Source organism: Ambystoma mexicanum, chromosome 10, assembly GCF_040938575.1.
Source record: "Ambystoma mexicanum isolate Mex_15411 chromosome 10, UKY_AmexF1_1, whole genome shotgun sequence".
Classification (NCBI taxonomy): Eukaryota; Metazoa; Chordata; class Amphibia; order Caudata; family Ambystomatidae; genus Ambystoma; species Ambystoma mexicanum.
Window position 1 is genome coordinate 847230142 of NC_090932.1, and position 16453 is coordinate 847246594.

The following is a 16453-nucleotide window of genomic DNA, read 5'->3' on the forward strand; positions in this document are numbered from 1 at the left end:
GAAAGTAATACAAGGCAGTACATCAGAGTACATTAGCTACCCTCACAATTCAGCCTGATGCAGTACCTGAGGCCACCCATGGAAATATTATGAATGCTATCCACCGGCTACCCCCAAAGTGCACCCAGATGCACCACACTGACTGCTCTCACAGATCATCCAAGTGCAACACACAAACTACCCTTGCACTTCATTTCAATACAACACATTGGCTCACCGTTCTCAGTGATTTGTTCATACTGCTGTCCTCATGGGATTATTTATTTATGTATTTATATACAGGAGGAACAATGATCTTTTGATCACATACAATAGATAAGAAATCAGATTTCACAGGAAGCAGTGAGCTTCTTACAATGGGCTGAGTTTGAGGGACGTTCTGACCAGGTTGTGGAGGGGAGTAAATGGAACAGTCACTATGGACAATACATAAGTGACATACATAGATAGATTAAGGAAAACCAATATTGCAGATTATTTAAGTGCAGGTAGGCAGTATGGTCAGCGGTGCTTCTGGACAGGACCATGATGTGTGAAGTGCTAGAATGGAGGCAGAGGAAGTGAGAGATAGAGGCAGGTTAGAGGCGAGGGAAAAATGTTAGATAACAGGCAGATGAGAAGTATGTTAAGAGGGTAACTCAGAGACAAGGAGCTAGGCTTTTAGTTTGGTTTTGAACAAATCCATGTGGACTGTTTCTTGGATGTCCAGGGGAAGAGAATTCCATGCAAGTGGATCAAGAAGAGAGAAAGAGCAGAATAGAGAGAGAGCACAGGGAGGGCGAGAAGCCACAAGGGTAGTCGAACAGGCAGAGCAGATATTATGAGTAGACTTATAGAGTTGGATAGAGCAGGATAGATACCGTGGTGCCCTACAATGGATATATTAGAAGAACCAGGAGAAGAAATTTAAATATAGCCCTGTTTTGTATCATAAGCCATACAGCCTCGTTATGCTACAAGGAAGTCGGTGTGAGGGAGTTCAAAGAGAGTACTGGTAGCGAAGTTAATGATCTTGTCCAGAGGTCATAAAGCATAGTTGGAGAGACCAAAGAGTAAACTGGCACCATAGTCCAGTTTAGAGAAGACAAGAGTGGTTAAGAGATGCTTAGCAGTTTTGAAAGGAAGGAGGTGCCTGATTTTCCTAATATTTAGGAGGTTGAGGTGAGCTGATGTTCCAGTTTTGGAGATGAAATTAGTGGAGGTGTCATAGATGATGCTGAGGTTTCTAGCTGAAGGAGAGTAGGGAAGAGTGGCAGGTGGAAACTGGATATGCAGATGAAGAGATGAGAGAGAGCTTTTGGCAGAGTAGAAGAGCACCTCATTTTTGGTAGAGTCTAACATCAGAGAGTGTGAAGACATTTAATGCCAGAGGGACAGTTGGAAATGTTGATAGAGAGATGAGAGGAGAGTTCAGGAAAAGAAAAGAAGACAACCCCTTTGAGCACTTTAGAATACTGCAGAAGGAGAGACACAGGGCAAAAGTTAGCTGGTAGGTTCGGGTTAGCCCCTTGCTTTTTTAGGAGAGGGATGACTGTGACTGTTTTGAAAACAGAGGGAAAGCAAGCAGAGTCGAACGACAGGTTGAAGAGTTCAGCACGGTGAGAGTCCACTATAGGGGCAATAGGCTTGAATAGCTGAGGAGCAAGAGGGTCTGATGGGGCACAAGAGGGGGTGGCATTCATCAATAGAGATAGTATTTTGTCAGTATTAGTGTGACTGAAGTGGGAGATGGAGACAGAGGATGATGGTAGAGTAGGCAGAGTACACAATGTAGGAGGAGGGAGTGTGAGGGAGGTCAGGAGAGAGTCCCTAATATTGGAAATGTTTGCAGCAAAGTATTCAGCTAGGTCATTAGCTGTGAGAGTGGTGTGAGAGTGGAGTTGATAAAAACCAAAGAAGGAACCAGAACTTAATCTGATCCTAGGTGTGTTACCCCCTTCTCTCCAACAAGGAGTTGCATGAATCCTGTTTATGCATAAACATATGTTGATTCCAAAATTATCACTCAGTGCTCTTTGGCAAAATTTTGAAGATTTTGTCTTCTTCTTTTATTTTTACTGAGGCTTAGACGTCCTGCAATCACTTAGCACCAGTTTGTGTGTTATGCCAATGCATTTCAGACATAGTCCATCATCAGGGCTCTAGGTGCTTTCATCACTACTTCGCAACATTATTCACATATGACAAAATAATAATCACAGAAAATAGTCATAGTCATATAGTTCAGTAGATGCCAATAAACATGTTCCGAATCATATATGTTGCAGACCATATTATTGTTCACAAATTATTTGTTACCCGATTACCACATCATTCCATTATGATTAGTGCCCACACATGCACCCAAGTTGCCCGTTGGTGGTCAAACGTGAGAAAGTGTTGTAATAAATAAACACATACCATTAGTGTGGATATCAGTTTCCGGGTTGTTTGTTACCATAGATTAATAGAAAGATACATAAAAGTAAGTTTCTGGGTTTGGCATATTTCTCAAATTCACACTACTACTTCAATCAAAATAAATCCAAACAAAACAAATTGTGTACCTGCTTAATGGCAGCAATATCTGTCCCCCTTCTTGCCTCATTACCGTATTTCAAAGACTAACCTGTGGAGAGCCATCACGTTTATTTTCATATGACTCACGTGTCTATAAGCCCGTATTGTATCATATTCTACTCCCTGCTTACCTTTGTTAGCCATATGGGCATCGTAGCTGCTCCGCTGCGAAGAAACCGTGTCCTTGCCGAACCCCGGCTTGCATAGTCTAGAGCCTGTTGCTAAGTAACCCCCACGTGCGCGGGTGCGCGAAAGAAAGCTACTTACGCTTTCTCGTTCTTGCCGCGCGTCAATATCGCCGACGGCCCCGTTGTATTAAAGTGACAGCGTATTGGAGTTGATAGTCATAGACTTAGGAGGAGTGAGGAGTGAGTTTAGGGTGCCCTGTAGCCAGCGAGGATGGCTGGAGTGAGAGTCAATGAGGGTTAGGTAGACTTCCCTTTTAGCTCTATCAAGAGTTGACTTGAGAGAGTTCAGTGCAGAGAGGTAGAGTTGCAGATCCTCATGCGAGTGGGTACGCCTCCATTTGCGCATCAGCTGACGCATATCTGTGCGAAGAGAACATATGAATGGGGGACCCATGGTTGAGGATGCTGAGACTTAGGGGTGAAAGTAAGCAGTGGGAAGTGGGGAGAATGAGTCATATAGTACGTATTGCAAGCTGGAGAAGGCATTGTTGGTGGGTGGGAAGTAGGAGAGTGCAAACTGTAGGTCGGAGAGAAAGGGGTGAATGGCAGAAGGTTTACATTTCCTTTTAGTAATAGGTGAAGCAAGCGGTGAGGAAAGTTCAGAGAGTGGAAAGGAGATGTGGTGGAAACAATTGAATGACCAGATATGGATGGTGTGACAGTAGTATTGGTGGCTGAGAGAGAGGTAGATATGAATAAGAGATCCAAAGAGTTACCCTGTGTGGGTAGATAGGTAATGGATAGAGTGGAGAGTGTTGCCGCTTAGAAAAGACTGAAGTTCAGATTTCTGAGAAGTGGTTGAACAGGGAAGGCTAAAGTCACCTAAGAAAATGAGGTGATGTTTAGTGAAAAGAGAATCAAGGAGTTGCCCAAGGGCATCAAAGAATGATCCAGTGGGTCCAGGAGGGTGATAGATGGAGATGATGTGAACCAAGTGAAGCAGAGCTATAGCAGAAATGGTGAATTCAAAATAGGCAGGCAAGGACATGGCATTGGGGATTTGTGAGGCATTGAGGCGGGAAGAGAGTAGGTGTCTGATGCCTACACCTCTGCCAGTCAGTCGAGGGGAGTGAACGCGGGATAGTTTGGAGTTGTGTAGAGCTGCCAGAGTGGCAGTGTCAGATGGAGAAATCCAGGTTTCAGTTATAGCAAGAAGGTCTAAGGGAGGAGAGCTGGAGTGAAAGTAGTCATTGATAAAGGACTTTTTGTTGCATACAGACTGAGCATTCGAGAGTGCCCTTACCGGTACCGGTATTCCCTTACCGCCCGGGTCGTAATGAGGCCCATTGTGGAGAGACAGCACAGTAATTAGGAAGTTTTGGGTACTCACATTTGCAACAGGGAGAAAGACAAAGGCTTGTAGGCTAAGGGGCAAAGAGGGTGGTCAAGGGCTGGTCTTCACCCTTCACTGCTCTGCCCATGGCTGGATGCCCCTAGGAAGTTCAGAAGGACTGACACAAGCTCTTGTCACCTGATCGTCTAGTCCATTAGTGGTTGTTCTCTCTGATATTGTCCCTGCTGTGGCTGGGATGAGGCAATTTCTTCCTGATTGGTGTTGCAAGAAGAGCCTCTTGTGGATTTCAGCTGGAGATGGGTTTGGTCCACAAGTAGTAGATTAACTAGTCGGATCAGGGGGTGAGGGCAGGGTTAGTCATGTTGCCGAGGGGAAAAGTCTCCGAGGGCTCTGCGGAAGGTCAGGGGGTCCTCTATGCATTGGATGTTAAGTCACAGAGAGGGCCAGATAGTGGGGACAGAGAAAGTGGTGCCTCCAATTCTGGTTGATTTGAAAGGAGGAATCACCAGAAGAAGAGCATTGCCTGAGCACAGATTTCTAGTGGGGTGATAGTGGGTCATTTTCTATTCCAGGTATTTAGGGCTTGTCTTGTGTAATGCTCGGTGAGTGACGCACATCACTTTGAAAGTGACCCGCCGTCTGATTGGGAGCTAGTGGAGGGTACAGAGGGAGGGGGTGATGTGTTCTCTCCAGCCGAGGGTGAGAAAGAGCCTAGTTGCAGAGTTCTGGACTCTTTGAAGCTTTTTGAGTTGGTAGGCAGGAGCACCCAGATAGAGAGAGTTTTGTAGTCTAGTCAGGAAAGGACAATGGACATGATTGCTGTCACTCTGTGGGTGTAGGAGACATAAGGGAAAATGTGTCTGAGTGTACAGAGATATAGGTAGCAGGATTTTAACACAGTGTTAATGTGTTGTGAGAATTAGGCCAGTGTCCATTGTGCAGCCCAGGTTTTTCACTATGGCAGATGAAATGGGGGGCCTAGGGAGGGAGGTCAGGGGGTAGGTTGTGGGAAGAGGGCTGTCTTTTCACAGATCATGATCTCTGTTTTCCCGGGTTTGAGCAGGCGATGATTGACAGTCATCCAGCAATCAATGTCTGTGAGGCAAGATGCGTGGTGTGGTTGGAGATCGGAGATGGACTTAGGGATTCTGAAGATGATTTGAGTGTCGTCAGCGTAGTTGTAGCAGGTGAGGTTGTGTGCATGGATAAGTGTGGGGAGAGGGCTTGTGTAGAGGTTGAAGAGGAGAGGGGATAGTCAGGCGCCACACACACCATACCCTCCCCCACCCTCTCAAGGTATCCTCTCCTATGTGTAGTGTCTTGTGGCTTCTATTCAGTTCAATTAATAATGACCGTAGTCAGGTTAAAAAATGCAATCCCAGGCCACACAGGAATATTCAGGAAGTAATACAAAAGCTTCAGAACCACTGACATTTTTATTATGGAGATTTTAACACACATTAAAATCGGGAGAGTCAGACTTCTCGTAATCCTTCTTTAGCTCACTGAGGTATGTGTAAATAGGCTCGCCTGCATTTTTAGTGACTCAGCCTCCTAAGTATTTTGTTTAATGTTGGGCCCACCTGCATCCCACAATTACAGCCACTGTGCAGAGTTTTTCCGGTTGATAGAAATAGTACAAACTTGGCCTAGTTCTCACTCAGTCCTTAATACTCACAAAATATACTTACCGGCCGTAGTAAAGGAGCTCTTCAATCCCTAATATAATGATGATATTGGTCCTCAATTCTAATTTTGCAGATTTCTTGACAGTAATATCTTCTGAGGTAATACGACGACTGCTGGTGATATTTTTTAACCACTTAAGTGCCAGGCTATTATGCAAGTCTATGCAAAAAGGACCACCCAATTCAGAGTGTACCACTGGTGGATTGGTAACAGTATTGGCATAGATAGAATGCACCTGGGGGTATGCAGCAATGGAAATAATCTTTGTGTGAAATGTTTTTAATCCATTTTCATCATCATATTTATGTTGTAAATGGATAATATGTAGTAGTGATGCATACAACTGTTGTACATTTATTTAATGCACAACAGTGCCCGATCTGAACCTTTTAGTCATTACACGGGTAAAGTAGTGACATTGGGCCTCATTACCAGTACGGCAGTAGGGGGTTAACGGCACCGGTAAGGATGCCGGTGCCGTTAACCCCCTACCGGTGCATTCCGAGGTCCCTTAGCGGGTCCCACTAGGGCCGGCTGGTTTTACCAGCTGCCCTTAGCGGGACCTGCTAAGGGACCAGGGAGCTAATAACGGGCCCGCTATTTGCGGGCCCGTTATTAGCTCCTTCCCCATTCCCATTGAGCCCTATGGGGGCTCGAATGAGAATGGGGAATGATTTTCAGAATGGGAACTTACCGGGTCCTCCAAGGTTGGAATGACCCGGTAAATTCCCATTCTGACTACCCGGACTCGGACACAGGTTTGGAGGCAGCCATGATGCTAATAGCACCATGGCTACCTCCAACCTCGTAACGAGGCCCATTGTGTGAATAAAATATGCCCACATTCTCAACCCTCCTTTTGTCCCATTTAAAACATATATTTGTTCCTTCTTTGAAGTGAAGCAGGTGCGGTTCTCCTCTGTACACGAAAAAAAAACATTAAAACATTTCTAGGGAGGAGTTGTAATTTTTACCTCAACCTCCCAGATAGAGGTAAAAGAGGTGGAAAATTCTACTCATAATAGCGTGGCAATACCATTGGAGAAATTTCCTTAGAAACTCTGAATTGAGAGGGAGCAAATCTACCGTATTGGGTAAATAAAGTTGATGTTACTGTTACATCTATACTCGTGAAGTCCACAGTTGATGTATTGCTAAGGATAGTTCTGTGATCTTCCATGTTTAGCGCATCATGACCATGTTTCCTCCAAATTGTTTCATCAAATGACTAACTTGCAAAAAGCAGTGACTAGACATGGCAGTCCCGCCTAGATCCATGTTGCATTCAGACAGCTTCAGAGAAGAGGAGGTTTTTTACTTACTTGTGCGATAGAACCCACAAAGAGCACGCAGACGCTACCCAGAATGCATTTACCAAAGCCAATTCCTTGTACGAGTGCAAGCAAAAATATTAACGAATCAGAATCAACATCTTTTCCATTGGCCAATACTGCTGAAGCTGCCTGATTGCTGCAGATTATCTGAGACATAATAAAGAAGGAGCATACATTTAGGGAGAATCCCACTTGATCTGAATGGACGAGCATCGACATTTGTACCACTGCACTTCCTCACCTGGCATTGTTAAATGTCTATCTTTTATCCCAATCTTGTCTACAACTGCAATGAGAATCATATTGAAGTCACCATACTGTGTGTTCCTGAATGAAATTCTGCCATTTATCAGCTATAATCTTGAAAAACAAAGGGCCATCTATATCTGGAGCATACATATTGACCGCCATCTCTCTAATAATGTTGAATAGTATTGCGCCCTCTAATAGTGCTCAACACTATTGCGCACATGCCCTTTCAGTCGCTGCATCAAACAAAATGTTAAGGTGTATGTACCAGAGTTATAACATCACTTGTATTCAAAGAGAACAATGCATATTGGACCGCAGGTAAAGTTGAGGATTTGAGGTAAATCCAACACTTTTCTCCAAAAATGTATCATTTTACCATGTGGTAAATTCGCCAGAGGGAAATCCTCCAAAAATTCCTATAGAGTCCTATCTACTCCAAAACCGGGGAATTACAACACCCTACCATCAATTGTAATCCTGTGGTAAACCAACAGGTCCCAGTTGCAGTAGCAGTAATTGAATTTGGCGGTAATTCAGTTACTTTAAAACCAAATTACCACCAAACTCATAATGTGGCCCAATATTATCTTAGCACTCTTGGGGATTTAGAAAACATTTAATTTCAAGCCATTTAGTGTGCTGCAAGTTTCCTGGCCTTTACACAGTTTGTTAGGCCTCACACGTTCCCACTCAGCACGGAGATCCAATCATGGATGATCGCACTCCTTTGTGCTGCTATCTCTACTCATCAAACGTAGTTTACCAATCTATCCACCTACAGCACCATTTTCTTTTGCAACTCTGCAGAAAACAATGAAGTGGCATGTTTAGACATTAACCTGAAAACCCCTTCTCCTCCACAACAGAAAGTGATGCACCCGCCCCCAAATAACATAATATAAAGCTTAACAGGAGGCTAAATCATATCAAACACCCTCTATTAAAGCAAGTTTGCAATGTGATAAAGTGCCCTTCCTTGCTCTGAAATTTGGAGATGAAAATGATAATGATACCAAAACTGATTGCATGATGCAGGACCTGAGAGCAGAGTGGAGTTGATGTCCTGACCAATCCCGACAAGCTTAGCAGGAACTTATCACAATGATCTAGCTACTAGCAATGTCCCTTCAAGGTTCCAAGTTTAATCTGAGCAGCATCTAGGTGATGTGTAATCAATACCCACGGGTGATTGACCTAGCTGGAAAGAGAGGTTCAAGAGTTTGTTTACCCCACCAAACTTCGCGAGCCTTGCACTCGAACAAACCTGTTTGCAAAAGTTGGAACTCAGAAATCAGAAAAGTCTGAGAAGCATGCCTCACTATGGTGAACTCCATGCACATGAGTGACCAAGATGGAATACAGCCCTGATATTGGCTCTCTCAGCAGAGCCTCACAGAGAAGGGGAGAAACCTTGAAAGAGGTCAGACCACAGTCCACATTTACAAATGAACCATTCCTGTATGGCCAGTGATTACCCAACACGACTGGAGGACAATAGTGGAGCAGTGGGTCCGATAGGAGGGGATAGGCACCTATAAAAAGTAGCCAGTTTATTTGGAGTCGGCTAGAGGAGAGGTGGCGACTAAGGGGAGAGGAAGAGGTGACGGCTTAGAGGGGAACACATAGGTTGGTTTGGGAGAAAGAAGATGGTGGTAGAAAACATCAGGCTAAGGAGGCTGAGTTGAAAAAGACCCAGGAAGCTGTGGGAATAGAAACCCAGAAAGCTGTAGTGGGAGAACATGAGGAGATTGGAAAAAGAGAGACCCGAGAAGTTTGAAGAAGCGGAACTGGTAGAATAAGGAGGGAGAGCATCAGGGGTTGGCAAGAGAGGTCCCAGGAGGCTGGGAGAGGAGAACGACAGAAGGTTAGGGAGAGGGTGAAATATGCAGGAGTCTAGGGGGAGAGATTCGGGAAATTGGAAGGAGAGAAGGAGAGTGGACAAGGAGGGATCATAGAGTACAGAACAAAAGGATGAGGAAGAGGTGGAAGACAAGGGGGAGAGTTAGAGAAAGTGGGGAGGAAAATAGGAGTAATTTATTAACAAGAGCAAGTATTATGGGAACAGGATCCAGAAGCACAGGATGAGGACATAGTGAGAGAGCTGAAACACCCGAAGAAGGGGGTAAAAATGTGACAGGAAGAAAGTGAGGAGAAGGAGAGACAGCTGTGAAAGGCATCAGTGAGGAGAAAGGACTGAAGAAGGACCTTAATGAGGAACTTGTGAGAACTGTTGGGGACGTAGAAGACAATAGGGAAGGCTTGGTTAATGTGTTTCATTGATCCCCATTTTGTCCGGTGACATCTCATACACCAATGGGACAATCACAAAATATTGGAAAAACAAAGAATACATCATGCTCAGCAAAACATTGACAAAGAGTAAATTGCTATCCTGTACATTGGTTCACTCTGGTTACTGCCCAATGGGGACTCATACAGCAGATACTCCAGAAAGTAGTTGGCTTCTTCTGTTTTGCCCCTGCATATGACATGCAACATAGTCAGGAAAAGCAGCTAAATCCTCTTCCTGTGCTTCTCTCAATATCTTTTTCACTGCAGTGTGTCTGCAGAGTAGTGTTGACATCTTGGAAAGTCACAATCACACATAGCTCTCAACTCACCCGCTTTCGGCGGGTGTCACCCGCAAAAAGCATCCAGACACCCACCCACCCGCCAGCTCATCTGTTTCACCCGCCTTGGAGCCACAGACTCTGTTGCATACCTCACACAGGCTCAGTCTTACTAAATGAGCCAGCGCAACGAGCTGGGGTCACAGAAGAAAGCCAAACAGAAATGTAGGGAACGGCCACACAGACTCAAGTCTACCGAGTCAGCACTGATAAGTTTCAACTCTCTTATGTTGTGTTTAATTAGCCTCATGTGACAAAGTATGTTTTAGTTTATAAATATAATACGAGATTAATTTGTAACAAAAACGTCACTCTCCTTACAATCAGCTGTCTCACATGCAAAGCCCCCTATACGCCCATTCACTTCAATGGGCTCTCACCCGACCCCAAAAAAAACAGGTGTTTTCACTCGCCTTGATGTCAAAAAAAGTTGAGAGCTATGATCATATGCTTTTTTGAACTACTCACACTCTCTGGTTGTATGGAGAATTAAGTTTCAATCTTAAAAGTGTAATGTCTGAACGATGATAGGCACGGTTGATGCCACATATTTAGTGGAGCACAACTGAATGATGCACCCTCTCAACAAGGAATTGTGGTGAAAAGTGATGGTCATCTAGAAATCGTCTCAGGAATTTCTCAACAAACGCTTCCCTGTTTGTGATTTGCATCGACCGAGGAAGGCCAAAAGGTCCTGATATTATTACAGAGCAATCTAGCTTTAAAATTTAGATTTTTGGCTTGAATCCTTTCCAAGTTGCAAGCTATTTTCTCCCTCATGTAATGTGTACGAGTCTCTTTATTTTCAGTGGCACTTACGCCACTGCACCATCGATTACTCTGTCTGTCTCCTAGTCAATTCAGGCCTGCAGTGGATCAACATTGAGACCAAGATGTCCAGTTTTTAGTCAAATTGCTTCAAGGCTATCTTTCATTTCGTTCATGATCCTCTTTAACTCAGCAGCTAGAGAGTTGTTACTCTTACTTGGGGGTGACCTCACACCATTTGCTCTCTGTGCCATGTTCTTGTCTTCAGCAATCCCCTTTGAGAATTGATTCAAGATAGGCTTGTCTCTCTTTCTCCCTCTAGCCATAGAGAAAATGGCTTCAAGGAATGGCATTACTTTATGGTCCATGACAAGTGCATGATCGCACTGCACAGCTACCAACACAGTGGGCCTCATTACGACCCTGGCGGTCCAGATACAACGGCACCAGTAAACTTGCCGGTGCTGTTGCATCCAGACCGCCATACTACGAGTTGTAATTGCGGTTGCCCTTCTGCCTGCCAGGTAGGACCACAAATATCATTCAGCCCTTACTAGGGTTGCTTCTTGGAATAAGTGGCACAGCCCAGTGAACACCCCTAATAGCCTGTAGATCATTTACTTTTTAATTAATGTTATGGGTAATCGTGGGCTTCCCTAATGTGGGTTCACCCTGGAGGATACCTCTTTTCCATCCCGCCAACAAATCGTATTCTATCGCAAAGTGGATGAATAAGAATAGTCCAAACCAATCAGCAGGACATTGCAGGGGTTCTCGGTAATACACCTCAATAAATTATTGAGACATGGGAAGTCAAAGGGGGATTTTAAAGCTCATTTTTTAAAAGGGAAAATTACTTCTGAGAGAATGCTCATGTAATAATAAATCGATTCAAAGTCTTCCACAGTATCCACAAGAAAATGCATCAATTTTCAGTTTACCCAACAGAACATATTATGGGCCTCATTAGAAGGACGGCTGTGAGGAAAAAATTGGGGTAATGCACCGCCTTACTGCAACTTTGGTAGTGAGGTGGATGAAAAATCTCCAGCAAAATGCTGGCGGTAATTCTCCTGTCTTACCATCAAAAATGGGCAAAATCTGTCGTTGAATTGCTGCTTATAGTGATTCCACTGAAATCCCCATGGATTCCTATGGTCTCCCCAAATGGGGACTAACATCATCATACCACCACTGGTAATCAGCAATAATTCCTGTCTTACTACCAAAAATGTGCAAAATATGTGGAATTACCACAGGTGGAATTGCCGCCGGTGGTGATTCCAACGAAATCTCGATGGATTCCTATGGACTCCACAAATGGGGACTAACACCATTATACCACCACTTGTAATCAGCAATAATTCTGCCAGACCCGTTGGCGGTACCAGTAATTCCATTTGGCGTTATTACAGCAGATTTAATACCAGATTGTCTGGCCTTATTAGGTTCTATATCTGACTAATATAACTTCCACTGAGAACACTACAGGACATTGCGCGTGGTGCATGGTGTTAATAATTAAACTGTTTTAGATTGCTGCTGGTTTAAGGCTACCCGTAGTACACCCTCCCAAGCAGCAAATACTTACACAGGTGAAAACATCTTGCGCAAGACCTACTCACTGTAGCCTTCCATCTTCTAAAATTCACACAGGTACAGATCACAGTGGTAAGGCTCTGCATCTCTAGCACTGAATGTCATCTGCCTATGGGACACCTTCAAGAACACATGAATCAATAACTTTACTGTTAATAAGGCGGCCCTATATTTTTCCAGTCTGAGCTGGTGGCTTACATCTCAAGCCCAACCTCAGAATAGCTAGTGCACAATTCCTCTAAGCCTGTCATGTCAGGGTTACAAAGATCACAGAACTGTGTACTTGGTCCAAGCACATTTAAGTGGTGATCGCAACCAACATACATATCCGCACAATCTTCTTGATTTCAACAAATCCCTCAGAACATGGCTTGAGCTGCAAAGTGCTAAACCTAAGGCAGATAACCCCCTGCATGCCCACTAAACACACTTAAGCATCACTGCTTCTTAACAGCCAAATTAACCTGCCACACTGCCAAGGGCCTTCTCCCTCCTGCTATCCAGCCACATCCTGCTACCCCACAGGCTTCTCTCCACCCTACCCAAAGAATCCTATGAATCTCAAGGTCCATTAATTCCAAACATGTAGCCACACCCTTCCCTCATCCCACCTGGCCAATCTTATTAGTCCCTCCACCCATCCCTTCCTCAGTCTTTCTCTCATTTATACTCGCCCTCCCATGCATTCAGCCCACTTCACTCTCCAATGCAGTAATATTCCCATCCCACCTTACCTCTCCTGCTCACTTTTCCACTCATTCATATTGCCAGAAAGGAAATTCTGCTAAAGCTCTGCCCCACCCTATCTTTTCCCTTATAATTAACTCAACACCAATACCTTTTTATGTCTTCCCTTTCCCTCATCCACCTCTGCTTTTAACCACACATTGTCATCTGTCAGTAAAAGACAGAGCTGACTTCTGCCACATATTAATTCCCCTACTTCACTTGTCCCTCCATTCCCTCACTCACATGCACCTCTGCTCCAGCCACCCCCTACTTTTGTGAGGATCCCTGAGCCTGTCTTGTGTCTCCCCATAAGTGTTCTCCATCCATTCGGCCAACTTCAGTAAACCCTTTAGTCACTCTTCCTTAACTCTGTCCATCATTGGATTACCTAATCAGAGATCCCTTTAACTACCCACTCTGTGCTTCTCCCTCATTACTGTTCCCCTTTCCTGAAACCACCCTCGCTCCTATGGGCCACCAATATCCTCAACTCCACCAACTAATTTCCCCTCAGTGTGTCACAGCAGACCCTCGGGCTTACCATCCACTCATCCCTCCTCAAACACACCTACCACTCAACTGCAAATCACTCACACTCATCTTTCATCCAATCCTATTCCCCGAAAACACCTACACTGAAACCCACCTCAATCCTACCATTCTAACCACCCAACATCCCTCTCACCCACTCCTATCCTCATCTATGACAACACCCACCCTCACCCTCCTTTCATCTAATCCCTCCTGCCAACCTTACCTTAATTCACCACACACCGTAACACAGATCACCACACATGCACCGTCCAACACCTACCATCACACATTCCTCACAACCTGTACGATTCCACCTACCCAGCCCACTCATCTCAGCATTATACAATCCCAGTTATCAGCCTCACCAACATACTCCACTGGTAGAACCTCTCCACCCATCTTCTCCATGCCTGCATTTGTTATGTTCTACCAGATTAAGATAGTGACATGCATCAAGACATATACTTTTATGTCCATTGTTGCATTTGTTGCCTGTTTTCACCCCTGACAGAAGTATCCAGAGTGCTTATACATATCTGTTCTGCATGTTCTTTCTTTATTTTTTTACAGCGGTGGGTTTTTGATAGTGTTTGATAGTTATATAACTGATTTGTTTAATTAAAGTTTATATTTTTATAGAACTTTGATTGGACATTATTTTATTTTGGAACAGTGTTACTATTGCTCTTTGGGTTGCTACTTGCTCACATTCGCAGGCCTCTTAAGAGGATAGCCTGCTCTCTATCACATTACCGCAAAAGCCAAAGGGGGTAGTATGCCTTATTTAGGCCTGTTTTGCCTTCATGATACGGATCACTGTTATTTTGTAGTAGTGTGATGGTTGAGTAGGCGGTTTAGCCAGTAGTTTAGCCAATAGCCATCATTGTACTTCTGCAGAAGTCGTTTCGTCACAGCTGGATCTTTTCAGCTAATTTATATATCAATGAATTACTCAATTGTCAGAGAAAGGAAGTTCAAAGGAAGTGAAATCTGAAATTCTTATCCCTTTCTTTTTCATTTAATTGACAGATGATATTTCCTCGAGGGGACATTGGCAACAATCTGCTTGGGCCAGCAGTAGGCATTGTGGTTTAAGAAGCCAACTTTAATACACTGTTACAGAAGCAGAGGGATGTTATTTTCCTGTCATGGGCCTCATCATGAGTTGGGAGGTATCTCGGCGCTAATTGCGCCAGGATACCGCCCAACGCAGTTAATGTTTGTACAACTCGGTCTGGCACAATTTGTGCAGGATCTGAGTTGTGGGGGGAGGTAAATCCCCATTCCCATTGGGTCCATTGCTTCATTTTATTGCTCTGCTCAAATTATGATGAGACCCATAGTTGGGTAGGGTTGGCAAAACTAGTTTGAATAAAAAATGATAACATACATATATATCAAATAAATGAGCCCATGTATTATAGTTACTTAAATGTATGTACTTTGTCAACAGGGCCTTCAGAGGAAGAACTGCTTCTGAGAGGGGAAGAGCGCACATTCCAAAGAAAAAATAAATTAACAGAGAAGGAAATATGGCAACAGAGACTACAAGAAAACTGGGAGAACTGTGTGGTGAGCGTTTTCAATACCAAATATTATATTGTCATTCATCAGTGTTTAAGCCACTTCAGCATTATAGGGCAACACTATCTGCTGTTCTGTAAGGCTTGACCTCAGCTTACTACATTTTATCTTTGCACATCACCTGTTTTCTTGAGAAGTTGGTCGACCCATCCCCTTTTCGGGATACTTTTACAGTTGTTCAGTGTTGTGGTAGCCAGTGCAACTTGCACCAAAGAGACAAAGCTGTGAGACTTGGCGGCTTATATGTATTGATCTGGGAACAGAGTTGCAAGAGCTTTTTTGTTTAGATTGTTTATTTAAACTTAGGGAAGGGAACCCAAAGATTGGGTCTGGACTATATTGCCTTGAACTGTAGTAAGGTAAACTTTAAGACTCTTTTCCATGCAACATTTTTGTGCTTGAGGAATGGAGCTAAGAGAAAGCTGTGAGCCTGAAGAAGCTCATAATTTTGAGTTAAATGCTGTTTCTTTTGACTTTGCCATCCCTACACATTTCTTTGTTTTACTTGTGAGGGGAAGATGGACTGATAAGTTGAACTCTTTGATTCAAACTTTCCTTAGTTTCGTTCAGGTAGGGAAATCCCACCTTAGCATAGGGCAAGTTAGGCCTTCAACCATCCTGACATTTAAGTTGATATAATAAATATCTTTTGTTTGAACTTGAAGTCTGTTGTCTGTGTCGTACTTCATGATGCCTTCACAAAAGGTGTAAGGAGTGGGATGTGGCTCAAATGATACAAGTTGGGGGACCCTACAGTTTGAGAAACTAAGTGCCAGAGCATCAGACCCAGTAGCCACTAACGGCTCTATCGGGTTCGATATCTGTAGTTGTAGGGATGAGATAATTCCTCCAAGTGAAAGAAGACTGATACCCACTGACTTGATATTGATTCCACCCCATCATACATACATCAGATTAGCACCTAAGTTAGATTTAGCGTGCAGATTTGGGATCGATGTGTTGGCGGGGGGCGATAGTCCCAAACTTCCGAGGTGATGTCAAGGTGCTGCTACAGAATCACAGACAACACCCATTTCAAGTTTACCAAGGTCATAAGATTGCTCAAGGGATAATTCAGAGAGTAATGCTTCCCAGATTCAGGGAACAGAGAAGGAAAGCACTGATGGCAGAATCCAGGGTTTTGGGGAAGCTGATGAGACATCTGGGGGCCCTTCTCACCCTGAAACCCAAAAAGATTATGAGTGAGAACCAACCACACTCCTAGATTTAGCAACAACCCAAAGAAATAACCCCTTGCTGACTGAGGCCATTTTACAAGTGATTTCGGAAACT

The 16453-nt window shown here is 44.0% G+C and overlaps 1 protein-coding gene across 1 annotated transcript in view; it reads left to right on the plus strand.

Moving 5' to 3' along the window:
- The window catches only part of LOC138491790 (leucine-rich repeat-containing protein 46-like), a 383144-nt gene that overhangs the window by 248582 nt on the left and 118109 nt on the right, over window positions 1-16453 (plus strand). The window contains exon 4 of the mRNA XM_069618498.1: window positions 15030-15148. Within this exon, the coding sequence (XP_069474599.1) occupies window positions 15030-15148 (119 nt within the window). The remainder of the gene's footprint in view (window positions 1-15029; window positions 15149-16453) is intronic.